The sequence below is a fragment of the Morus notabilis genome, unplaced genomic scaffold, assembly GCF_000414095.1.
Source record: "Morus notabilis unplaced genomic scaffold, ASM41409v2 Scaffold87, whole genome shotgun sequence".
Taxonomy (NCBI): Eukaryota; Viridiplantae; Streptophyta; class Magnoliopsida; order Rosales; family Moraceae; genus Morus; species Morus notabilis.
In genome coordinates, this window is record NW_010366183.1 from 828,917 (window position 1) to 840,663 (window position 11,747).

Genomic DNA, 11,747 nt, shown 5'->3' on the forward strand with positions numbered 1-11,747 from the left:
CATACATAGGACGTTAAGTTTACGCGTTTGTTGGCGTATATATGAAGAGGCATATGAACAGATTCCTTCTCACTTTATTAACTTAAAATCCAAAACCTAATAATTATATATAGGTGCCTCATATTTCGGGCAATATATGGCTAAAGCTTGGGAAAGGAATCTATAATTTATCTATCATGTGTTAGATGTACAGAAGAGGGAATGCCTCCTTTCTCATATTTAGATATAAGAACTTGAACTCTCTCATTTTAAAAAAAAAAAAAAAAAACACACTTTAGTAGAAATGAAAGTGTTAATTTTCACCCCATTGGTCACTAAATGCTTTACAGCTTTAGTATATAAAAGTTGGGTTTGTAGAAGAAGAAGAAGAACTCAAATTTAGATATAAGTACTTGAACTCTCTCATTTTTTATTTTATTTTAAAAAACACACTTTAGTGGAAATGAAAGTGTTAATTTTCATCCCATTGGTCACCAATGCTTTAGTATTTAAAAGTTGGGTTTGTTATACCATTGACAAAAGAAACTTAAATTTAGACTCAAATTTAGATATAAGTACTTGAACTCTCTCATTTTTTCTTTTAAAACACACTTTAGTGTAAATGAAAGTGTTCATTTTCACCCCATTGGTCACCCGTGCTTCAAAGACACCACGATCAATTTAACCCCTGTTTATTTCAATAATTTAAACTGTTGTTTAGGATTCAAACCTTAATTCATGATTTAAATTGGTGTTTAGGAGAGGAAAATTTAAGGACAATTCAAACCATTAACAATGGTTCAAGGACAACTCAAATTGTTGATTTAAAATTCACACCCCCCTCTAAATTCTAAAAATCTGGTTTGTTGTCTACGGTCTAATAGTTCTAGTTATACTTTTTTCTCCATTCAATTTCAATCTTAAAAATGTTATAACTTCTTCGTTTTTATTCCTATTGAAATGATTTTTTTTTAATGTGTTCATAATGAAAAGAGAAACAAATCTCTACCCATATTGCATATTTTTTTAATGTCATTTAATAATGAAGTTTTATAAGATTTGTTACAAAACTATAATGATAGTTTTCAACACTTTATCCAAATACAGTTCGAATTTTATTCTCAATTTAAATTACAATTTATTTATATATCCAAACAATAGTCTGGATCACAATTAAGTCACTATAATTCAGATCCTATAATTCTAATAAAAAAAAGTTCAAATCTCCACCGTTTAAATCGTTGAACCAAGCTTTTTGTTAACTCAATCCTTTATATTCATATGCTGTAAGTATGCAGATTATCTCTCTGTATCCTTTCTCGTCTCCCAAGTTGGATTCTAAATTTTCCTCATGAAATTTCAAAAATAAAAAGCATAATTTTGAAAATTTGTTCCGTTCTCAAGTTGCTGCTGTTGTTTGTAACACTTGTTGTCGTTTTAAAAGTGTAAGATATTCTGTCGTTTATAAGCTATTGTCCTTTTAAAAATGGAGTAAAAAATATATATATTTTAAAATATCATATAAAAAAAGAATCAAATTATATAAGAGGTTTGACAAAAAAAAAATCCAAGTAGGGAGATATTTAAAAAAACTTATTTTAATTAAAAGAAAGTATTTTAACAAAAGATATTGTAAAAACATAAATTGTGAAAGAATATTAGAGGAAAAAACAAAAAAAAGAGACTATAGACAAAGTAAAGAAAATAATTTAAAAAGAAAAAGAGAAAAAAAAAATTGTATAGGAGTTTTAAACCAAAAAAAAAAAGCAACAATAACCAAAAGTGAAAAGAATAAAAAAAGCAAAAAAAAAAAAAAAAACCAAAAACAAAAACGAAAACGAAAACAAAACATGAAGAATAAATTAGAGATTGACAATATAAATATTGAACTCCTAATCATTCATGCAACAATCGCTCAATGTGCAACTAGTTTAATTTCTATTTCTATAAAAAAAGAAAGGAAAAATTTTATTTTGATATCCTGTGTTATATTGAAATATGAGTTTGGTATCTCTGTTTTTAATAATTTCGTTCCGGTATCTTAATCTATTAAAAAAATCTTCTTTGAGTATTTTAAGGTACTTTTTTAAGACACGAAAAGACAAAATTGTCATTATTATTCAATATAAAAAAACTTTTTAAAAAATCTTAGATCTGCAACTAAACACCTAAATTTCATTCTGTCCCAAACATAAAACAAAAATCTTAGTTGCAGGATTAAGATTTTTTAAAAAACTTTTTTATATATTTAAAGATAAAAATACTTTTATCTTTTCGTGTCTTAAAAAATTACCCTGTGATATTAAAAGAAAATTCTCTAAAAAGTTAAACTACCGACGTAAAATTATTAAAAATAGAAAGTATCGAACATATTTTAATGTAATATATAATACCAGAAAGAAAAGAACTATTTGAGAAAAAAAAGAAAAAGGAAAAATAACTATTCTAATTTCTATTTCAACCAAACGAGTCATAATCAAAAGTTGAATTTTGTCCCCATCGGGTCCCGTACCCTATCACTAGAACAACGCATGGCTTACATTACATTATTAAAATGAACACTTGCATATGGTACAAGAAGTTCGTTTCTCTTCTTCTCTCCACCAAAATAAATTAAAAAAAGAAAGAGGTTTCTCAAACTTGAAGGAGAGATCCAATGGAGAAACTAACAATTTTGCTCATCTCTCTCCTACTTATCTTCATAGTTTCACGTTCATGGCCTCCTCTTATAACATTCAAGTTAAAACTCAAAGGCTCATTTGAACAACACAATTTTTGGTTCAAATCCAAGATTGATCACTTCAGTGAGATCCCTCACCACCCATTAGACCCACTTACAATTGAAGAAATCAAAAGGGCAAGAGCCATTCTCTTCTCATACCGACCTCTTTCATCCACTTTCCCTTCAATTCACTCGTTGACTTTGGAAGAGCCGTACAAATCTCAAGTGTTGGGCTGGAAAAATGGTGACCCCATTCCTCCAAGGAAGGCTTTTGTTATAGCTCTTCTCAATGGTAAGTCCCACTTGGTCACTGTGGATTTGGGCTTGGGCCGGGTCACGAGACATGAGATAAGCTCAAGTTCTGGGTACCCGATGTTAACCTTAGATGATATTTCCAAGGCCGTGGAGGTAGCACTTTTGTATCCCGAGTTGGCTGAATCTATCGCCGCAAGAGGTGTTGCCTTGTCGGAATTGGTTTGCATATCGCCCTCGGTGGGCTGGTATGGGCCCAACGAGGAGGGGAGGAGGATCGTCAAGGTCCAATGCTTTTCGAGCGGGAACACGTCTAATTTCTATATGAGGCCCATTGAGGGTCTCATTTTGACGGTGGACCTTGATAAGAGAGAGGTAGTTAAATTTTCTGACACGGGTCGGGCCATCCCGGTCCCGAGGGCGGTTAACACTGATTACCGCTACTCGGCCCAAGAGAAGCCTCCTGAGATGAGACAACTAAACCCTATTTCACTCGTGCAACCCAATGGGCCGAGCTTTAGTGTTGAGGGCGGGCACGTCGTGAAATGGGCCAATTGGGAGTTCCACCTTAGGCCGGACCCCCGAGCGGGCATGGTGATTTCCCGGGCCACGGTTCGAGATTCGGAGACCGGGGAGCTAAGAAGCGTGATGTACAAAGGGTTTGCTTCGGAGTTCTTTGTACCTTATATGGATCTAGATGAGGGTTGGTACTTTAAGACATACATGGATGTGGGTGAGTTTGGGCTTGGGGCTCTAGCCTCATCACTTGTGCCCTTGAATGATTGTCCAAACTACTCCTACTATATGGATGGGGTTTTTGCGGCCTCAGATGGTGGGCCATATATTCAGCCCAACGTGATTTGTATCTTCGAAAGATATGCTGGTGATGTTAGCTGGCGACACTCAGAAACTCTTATCCCTGGTCTAGAGGTACAATTACATAGTTCTCGTTCACTTCGCAGATTTAAATTTTTAATTTGAGTTGAGATGTGACATTTTTTGAGAGTTTTTAACTGTAGTAGAAAAAGTTAGGCCTCGTTCAATTCACCGATTCGAGTTTTCAGTTTTTGGTTTCTACAGTGAGAAAATGTCACATCTAACTTTTTCTGCTACAGTGAAAAAGCTCTCAGAAAATATCACATCTCAGCTCGAATTGAAAACTCAAATCCGCGAAGTGAACGAGGCCTTAGATGTGATATTTATTGAGAGCTTTTTACTGTAGAAACTTAGAACTGAAAACTCAAATCGGCGAAATGAACGAGACCTATATCATCCTTAAAATCAACCACTAATTTCATTAGTGCTATGATATGTGCAATTAATTACACATTCACACATTAGCTAGCTATGAGATTTTTTTCTGAAGTTCTACTCATTATTTTCAATTATGATCAATAGTGGTACTTTAGTACGTGTCTTCTCATTACTATAAATATAATTTTAATCAAATTAAAATTTGTTTCACTATGCACATCTATAAATAATGTACAGAGTTGAATTAAATGGAACAGGCTAGAGAAGCTAGAAGGAAGGTAACTCTTGTGGCTCGGATGGCTGCCACAGTTGGAAACTATGACTATACCTTCGATTGGGAATTTCAAACTGATGGTTTGATTCAAGTCAAGGTTAGTATTCAACCGTCATTAACTGATTTCTCCTTTAACATTAATTAGCTTGGATTTTATATGTTAAAGAAGCTATTTCCTTTGCGTATAATGATAATGTTTGCTGTGTGTTTTAATTGAATTTAAATTTTTATGGGAGAAAATACTGTAATAAAAATTTTGAATTGTGATTTGAGTTAGGTAAAAGAATATGCCTTAAGCCCCGTTCATTTCACTAATTCGAGTTTTGCTACAGTAAAAAGCTCTCAGAAACAATCACATTTAACTTTTTTTCTACAGTAAAAAGCTCTCACATAAAGTCACATCTCAACTCGAATTAAAAATTCGAATCAACGAACTAAACGGGCTCTTAGTATATTGATGGTGAAATAGTAATTTTATAAACATGTTCCAGGTTGGGCTCTCGGGTATGCTTATGGTAAAAGGGAGTCCTTATGAGAATGTACAAACAATGCCAAACCAAGAAGAAATAAGTAGTACTCCTCTAGTGTCTGAAAACGTCATTGGGGTGGTTCATGATCACTTTGTTACTTTCCACCTTGACATGGACATAGATGGACCCAACAACTCATTTGCTAAGGTTGATCTGGTCAAGGAAGAGACTTTGCCAGGTGAGTCGCCGAGGAAGAGCTACCTAAAACCTAAGAGACACATAGCCAAGACCGAAAACGACGCGAAGATTAAGCTTGATCTCTACAAACCGTCAGAATTCTATTTGATCAATCCATCCCGGCGGTCTAGATTGGGAAACCCTACGGGTTATAAACTCGTTCCCGGTGGAACTGCAGCCAGTTTGCTTGATGCACTTGACCCTCCACAGATAAGAAGTGCTTTCACTAACAATCAGGTGTTCATTTTTTATTTTATTTTATAAAAATTATTAGTTTTGCTATTTATCTTCTCTCATATCAATTGAATAATGTTGTAATTTTTTAACTTTGAAATTAATTTGACCGGAACTCTTTACACTTGAGATTATATTAAGAAGTCCTTTCATCATCATCATTAACATCACCATTATTGACATTATGTACACTCATATTAGTTTAACAGCGTGTTATTTTTTTAATTTTTATTTATACATTTGAGTTGAGATTTGTTATATTCATGTTGTATTATGTGATAGATATGGGTGACTCCCTATAACCGGAGTGAGCAATGGGCTGGTGGGCTTTTGACGTATCAAAGCAAGGGAGATGACACACTTGCAGTCTGGTCTGAGAGGTACAAAAATATATATAATTTCGTTCATTTCTTCCATTTGAGTTTTTAATTTTAAATTTTTATAGTTAAAAATTCTAAAAGAATATCACATATCAGCTCAGTTTGAATTGAAAACTTAAGGGCCCATTCACTTCGCTGATTCGAGTTTGTAATTTGAGTTGAGATGTGATTTTATGTGAGAGCTTTTTACTGTAGCAAAAAAGTTAGATGTGATTGTTTGTGAGAGCTTTTTACTGTAAAAAAACTCAAATTCTAAACTCGAATCAGCGAAGTGAACGGGACCTAAATATGTGAAGTGAACGAGGCCATAATATAATATCTATAGATATATTTGTCTTAAGCTTTGTTCTGTTTCCATATGCAAAGTTTCATTAATATTGTTTTTTTTTTTTTTGCTCCCCGTGATGATGATTAGGAACCGTCCGATTGAGAATAAGGACATTGTGTTGTGGTACACCATGGGATTTCATCACATACCCTGTCAAGAGGATTTTCCAATAATGCCCACGGTGACGTCAAGCTTTGATCTAAAGCCAGCCAATTTCTTTGAACGCAATCCTATTTTAAGGATTCCACCTGCTTTTGAACATGACTTTCCTGTTTGTAGGCCATCAAGTGAGAATAAGAACAAATACTAGTCCCCTTGTCCATTTTAAATACGAGTAATTTTAGATGATTTTTAATGAGTAATTAATGTTAGGGAACCAATTTATGTATTAAATACAAGTTTAGGACTACGTAACATGTATAGCAGCAGTTAGACATGTATTTCTATCCCTATAGTGCATATTTTGTAATGTTATAAAAATCTAATATTTAAAATAGAGACTCCTAACAATGGAATTCTAATTACCCAAAAACTAATAAGACCACTCCAATAATATTTTGATCATTGTGACCACTTTGTCAAATTAACACCGGCAGAATTTTAATGCAAAACAAATTTTGATAAAAAGATTGGTCCTTAAAACTTTTTTTTTTTTTTTGGTGGACTGTATTAATATGCAACTGCTAATGACCATTTTAAACTTTTCGTAACTTCAAAATTTGATAACATATTAAAGTGAGAAATTGCTGGATGATAATTCCATCAGTTGAAAGTCTGCCGAATGAAGATTCCGGCAGCAAGGAAGTTGCTGCAAATAAAGCACGTCAACTGATTTAATGCCAAGGAGGGACTCAAAAAAAAAAAAACTTGAAGATTGTGCTTTCTTGAGACCACTTGTTGCATTATATTATTGTGTTATTATTATTATTATTATTTATTGTTATTATAGTAATTATTATTTAGCTATAAAAATTCAAAGTGTCGTTTTAGGCCTTGAGTGGCCCAAATACAAAGACACTTATACCTATCTGTGAATTTCTCAAAAAAAAAAAAAAAAGTTATATAAAATAAACCTATGAGGAAGTAAATTAGTGGGAGAATCTTTGGTGGCCAGTAAAAACAAACAAATAAATCTTGGAGGCGATTGTAGTCACGGCAATTCCTGTTTGTGGACATTTTGTCCCTAATCACAAAATTCAAAAGATTCCATCTGTCTTAATAGTTCGAGTGATCCAATTACTCAAGGGATAAGCTAAAAAATTATGAGAGTCTTTAATTAAGCGGCGGCACAGGAATTAGTAGCGGAGAAAATCTAGAAAAATACCTCTTCATTAGAGAGATACAAAAATCTAAAATACTATAACATATTTATCTTAAATTTCCATATTTATATATCAATTTGAAAAAAAAAAGAAATTATTACAAGATTCCTTAATTTTCTCTTCTGGGGTTTGGGGTGGGTCTTCACAAGCTATAGTCAACCCACAAATATGTAGCGCAGTAGAGATCTAGGACTGATTATTATTATTATTTTTTTAGAAATTGTAGTAAATAATAAATTTTTAAAACTAAATTAAAGTAAATAAAAGATTTTACAAATTTCATATGATTGCCTTACGGGAGGCTCTGTTGTTGGCTCAACGGGCTGGTTTTTTTTTTTTTTTTGCTCTTAAGAAATAACCCACTGAATAGATTTATTATTCACTTATATATACTTTTAATATATATTTAAAATTATACTACGTATCTTACTTTAGTTTTGTAAAAATACTATTTATTATAATTTCTGTTTTTTAATATGCACAGACAAATAGTACCAAGTTATAAGCTCTGATTAATCTGATACGAATCTGTTATTAGACAAAAGTGTTCTTATCCGAATCTCGGAGAGATAATAGATCTTATATATATATATATATATATATATATGCTTATATATAAAAGTGGAAGAAGACAAAGATGAAGAACCTTTTTCAATTTCTCAGCGAATAAAACTGAACGTACAAAGTTCTTTATATAGAGCAACATCAATACATAAAAGAGATCACAAAGTCTAATCGTGTAAGATCTCATTAACATGCGAGAGACCACTAAATTTAACGTACTAAATCTAACTTGCAAAAGTTAAAGACTCGGTAAAATAACAAATTATTATTTTATCAGTAAAACAATTTGAACTAGAATCATACGTTACATACAACATTAATTGACAACAAATCATACGTTACATACAACATTAATCAAATTGCAATTTTAGTACATATATGCCATTACATGCGTATATAATACATAATATTGACAAACGCAGTTGGTAGCTTTTTTAGATTATTTAAATGGAATAACGAAATTGTAATTAATTTTGCAAGAAAATATCCAAAATGTTACTGTCATAAAAAATAAAAATAATAAATATCTAGAGAAAAGAAGAGAAGAAAAAAACAAAACAATAGAAGAAAAGGTAGCACTTATCATGCACAAGTTTGGCTAGAGTCCAGTCCACTGTGCGTCCACATTGTGGACTAAAATATAATACTTGTCAATTCTCTCTCACGCTTCATTTATTTGTTTCGTTTGAGATTCATTTCTCGTAAGCCTAAAGATCAGAAATTAGGATATTCTCTCTTTACAGCAGCCATGGAAGCCAGAAACTTCCTTCGCTTCATCTTCCTCTCTCTCAGCGTCGCCGTTTTAATCCTCTTCACATGGTTCAACTTCCCCTCCGCGCCACCCTCCGCGACAGAGATTCTCGACTGCGCCGCTAGCTCCCCTTGGTGCACCTCTTCCAAGAACCGCATATTCCAGCCCAAGCCACAGCCAGTCCCCACGCGCCGCCGCAGCCGAAGCCACGAGCGTGACACCCCTCGTCACCCACTGGATCCTCTCACTGTTGGAGAAATCAACCGGGTCAAAGCCATCCTCTCCTCCCACGCGCTCTTCCAGTCGCCTGGGCCTCACTCGCTCCACACCGTGGAGCTCGAGGAGCCCGAGAAGTCCCGGGTCCTGGAATGGGAACGGGGCAACCCGCTTTTCCCGAGGAAGGCCTCGGTAGTCGCACGTGCGAGGGGAGTCTCGCACGTGCTGATCGTTGACCTGACCACGTCTGAGGTTATCGTGCAGCGGACCGGACCCCACTCTGGGTACCCGACAATGACGGTGGAGGACATGACGACGGCCACGGTGGCGCCGCTGGCCAGCGCCGAGTTCAACCGCACGATCGCTGGCCGAGGAGTTGATCTGACGGACCTCGCTTGTTTACCAATCTCCACGGGTTGGTACGGTGCGGCTGAGGAAGGGAGGAGGTTAATAAAGGTGCAGTGCTACTCCATGAAGGATACGGTGAACTTCTACATGCGGCCAATAGAAGGGTTGACCGTGATCGTTGACTTGGACACCAAACAAGTGGTGGAGTTATCGGATAAGGGAGCGAACATTCCAATACCAAAGGCTGCCAACACGGATTACCGGTTTTCATCGGTGGAGCCCAATCGGGTCATGGATATTCTTAACCCGATATCCATTGAGCAACCCAAGGGCCCAAGTTTCACCGTGGAGGATGATCACCTTGTGAAGTGGGCAAATTGGGAATTTCACCTAAAAGCCGATGCTCGGGCGGGAGTGATAATCTCTCGGGCAAGGGTCCGAGACCCGGATACCGGAAAGTTTAGAGATGTGATGTACAAAGGATTGGTATCCGAGTTGTTTGTGCCGTACATGGACCCCACAGATGCATGGTATTTCAAGACGTACATGGATGCGGGCGAATACGGGTTTGGGTTGCAGGCCATGCCTCTTGACCCGCTCAACGACTGTCCCCGGAACGCCTACTACATGGACGGTGTTTTTGCAGCTGCCGACGGGACACCGTATGTGCAATCGAATATGATTTGCGTGTTCGAGAGCTACGCCGGGGATATCGGGTGGCGACATTCCGAGAGTCCCATCACGGGCATGCAGGTACGGGTATAATTGGATTTGGATCCGATAACATGAATCCAATGGGTCAAAACCATGCAAATATATATATATTTATTGTGATTTGTATTTTTTAATAATTGGAAAAAAAAAAAAAACAAATGATGTATGATGGCATTGATATTCTCTCCAACATTTTCTTTTTGTGTTTGGTATTGGTGTATTTTTTGGCAGATTAGAGAAGTGCGGCCGAAGGTGACACTAGTGGTGAGGATGGCAGCATCAGTCGCTAACTATGACTATATTGTGGATTGGGAGTTTCAAATAGACGGACTAATCAGAATTAAGGTTAGCTAGCTAGTCATAATCCAATTAATTAGTTTTTTTTTAGTTCTTATCGTTCCACTATTCAACATGCATGTGTTCTGTTCTCAGTCAAAATCATATACTTTGTTTACTAATAGAAGTATCTCTTGTTCCATAGTTATTTATCAATTAATATTGATGATATACATCGCCACGTATAATAAATACAACCGTTATAAGATAAAAAAGCAAAATTATTAAATCTTACACTATTATATAAATTGTAACGTTAGGTTTAATAAACTTAAATATATTATATATATCTGTATTATGTAACGATTGGATCACTAATAGCTTTTATGTCTCCTACCGAATGCATTCAAGTTTTGAGTCTAGATTTAAAATTGGTTGTGCTTAGTGGTTTTTTTTTGTTTTGTTTTGTTTTTTTTTGGTATTATCCTTATTGATTTTACAGAAAACATGTTATTGCTTGTGGGTGTACAAATTCTGAAATTACATAAAACTCATTTCAGCGCAAGGTTAAAACTTAAAGCTGTAATAAAAAAATATCATTTATAGAAATGGTGTGTCAATAAAAGTATGGTGTGCCAATATAATTTCCCCAATTCTTATGTTTCCCACTGAATAACATTTTTCTAAAACCAAACAAATTGATCACAGGTTGGGCTTAGTGGTATTTTGATGGTGAAAGGCACCCAATATGACAACACTAATCAAGTGCCAAACCAAGAGAATCTCTACGGCACGCTTTTGTCCGAAAACGTAATTGGAGTCATACATGATCACTACATCACATTTTATCTTGATATGGACGTGGACGGCTCAGATAACTCCTTTGCCAAAGTGCATCTTCAAAGGGAAAAGACCTCACCAGGAGAGTCAAGAAGGAGGAGCTACTTGAAAGCCACTAGAAACGTGGCAAAAACAGAAAAGGAAGCACAAATCAAGCTAAAGCTCTACGATCCCTCCGAGTTCCACGTGTTCAACCCGACGAAGAAAACACGGGTCGGTAACCCGGTCGGGTACAAGGTGGTTCCGGGTGGCACGGCTGCTAGCTTGCTTGACCTTGATGACCCTCCTCAAAGGAGAGGTGGCTTCACAAATAACCAAATATGGGTGACCCCTTACAATAGAAGTGAGCAGTGGGCTGGTGGGTTGTTTGTCTACCAAAGCCACGGTGAAGACACTCTTGCTGTTTGGTCTGAAAGGTAATTATAAGTACTTCTTTGCCAAATACTCTCTAATCTTGATTCTTGTTAATTTTGAAAAAGCACAATTAGTGCATGCCTCATTAATTAACCAACACCAGATCAAATTTTTAAAATTCAAATTCAAAGGAAATTGCAATGGCTACATTAATATATATATATATATATAT

At 35.5% G+C, this 11,747-nt stretch overlaps 2 protein-coding genes across 2 annotated transcripts in view; both read left to right on the forward strand.

Moving 5' to 3' along the window:
* Nucleotides 1-2,591: 2,591 nt before the first annotated feature.
* On the forward strand, nt 2,592-6,623 carry LOC21406007 (primary amine oxidase). The gene is made up of 5 exons (XM_010109844.2): nt 2,592-3,883; nt 4,465-4,578; nt 4,973-5,425; nt 5,705-5,802; nt 6,218-6,623. Exons 1-5 carry the CDS (start codon nt 2,636-2,638, stop codon nt 6,438-6,440), a joined length of 2,136 nt encoding a protein of 711 aa, XP_010108146.1. The 5' UTR covers nt 2,592-2,635; the 3' UTR covers nt 6,441-6,623.
* A 2,018-nt stretch (nt 6,624-8,641) lies between these two features.
* The window catches only part of LOC21406008 (primary amine oxidase), a 5,248-nt gene continuing 2,142 nt past the window's right edge, over nt 8,642-11,747 (forward strand). The window contains exons 1-3 of the mRNA XM_010109845.2: nt 8,642-10,084; nt 10,277-10,390; nt 11,030-11,577. Of these exons, the coding sequence (XP_010108147.1) occupies nt 8,765-10,084; nt 10,277-10,390; nt 11,030-11,577 (1,982 nt within the window). The 5' untranslated portion in view covers nt 8,642-8,764. The remainder of the gene's footprint in view (nt 10,085-10,276; nt 10,391-11,029; nt 11,578-11,747) is intronic.

What these genes read in the sequence shown, in the direction of transcription:
- LOC21406007 (XM_010109844.2), top strand. Translation starts at nt 2,636, where the DNA reads ATGGAGAAACTAACAATTTTGCTCATCTCTCTCCTACTTATCTTCATA. An exon ending in CTCTTATCCCTGGTCTAGAG is followed by an intron (nt 3,884 to 4,464) that starts GTACAATTACAT and finishes TAAATGGAACAG; the next exon opens with GCTAGAGAAGCTAGAAGGAA. An exon ending in ATGGTTTGATTCAAGTCAAG is followed by an intron (nt 4,579 to 4,972) that starts GTTAGTATTCAA and finishes AACATGTTCCAG; the next exon opens with GTTGGGCTCTCGGGTATGCT.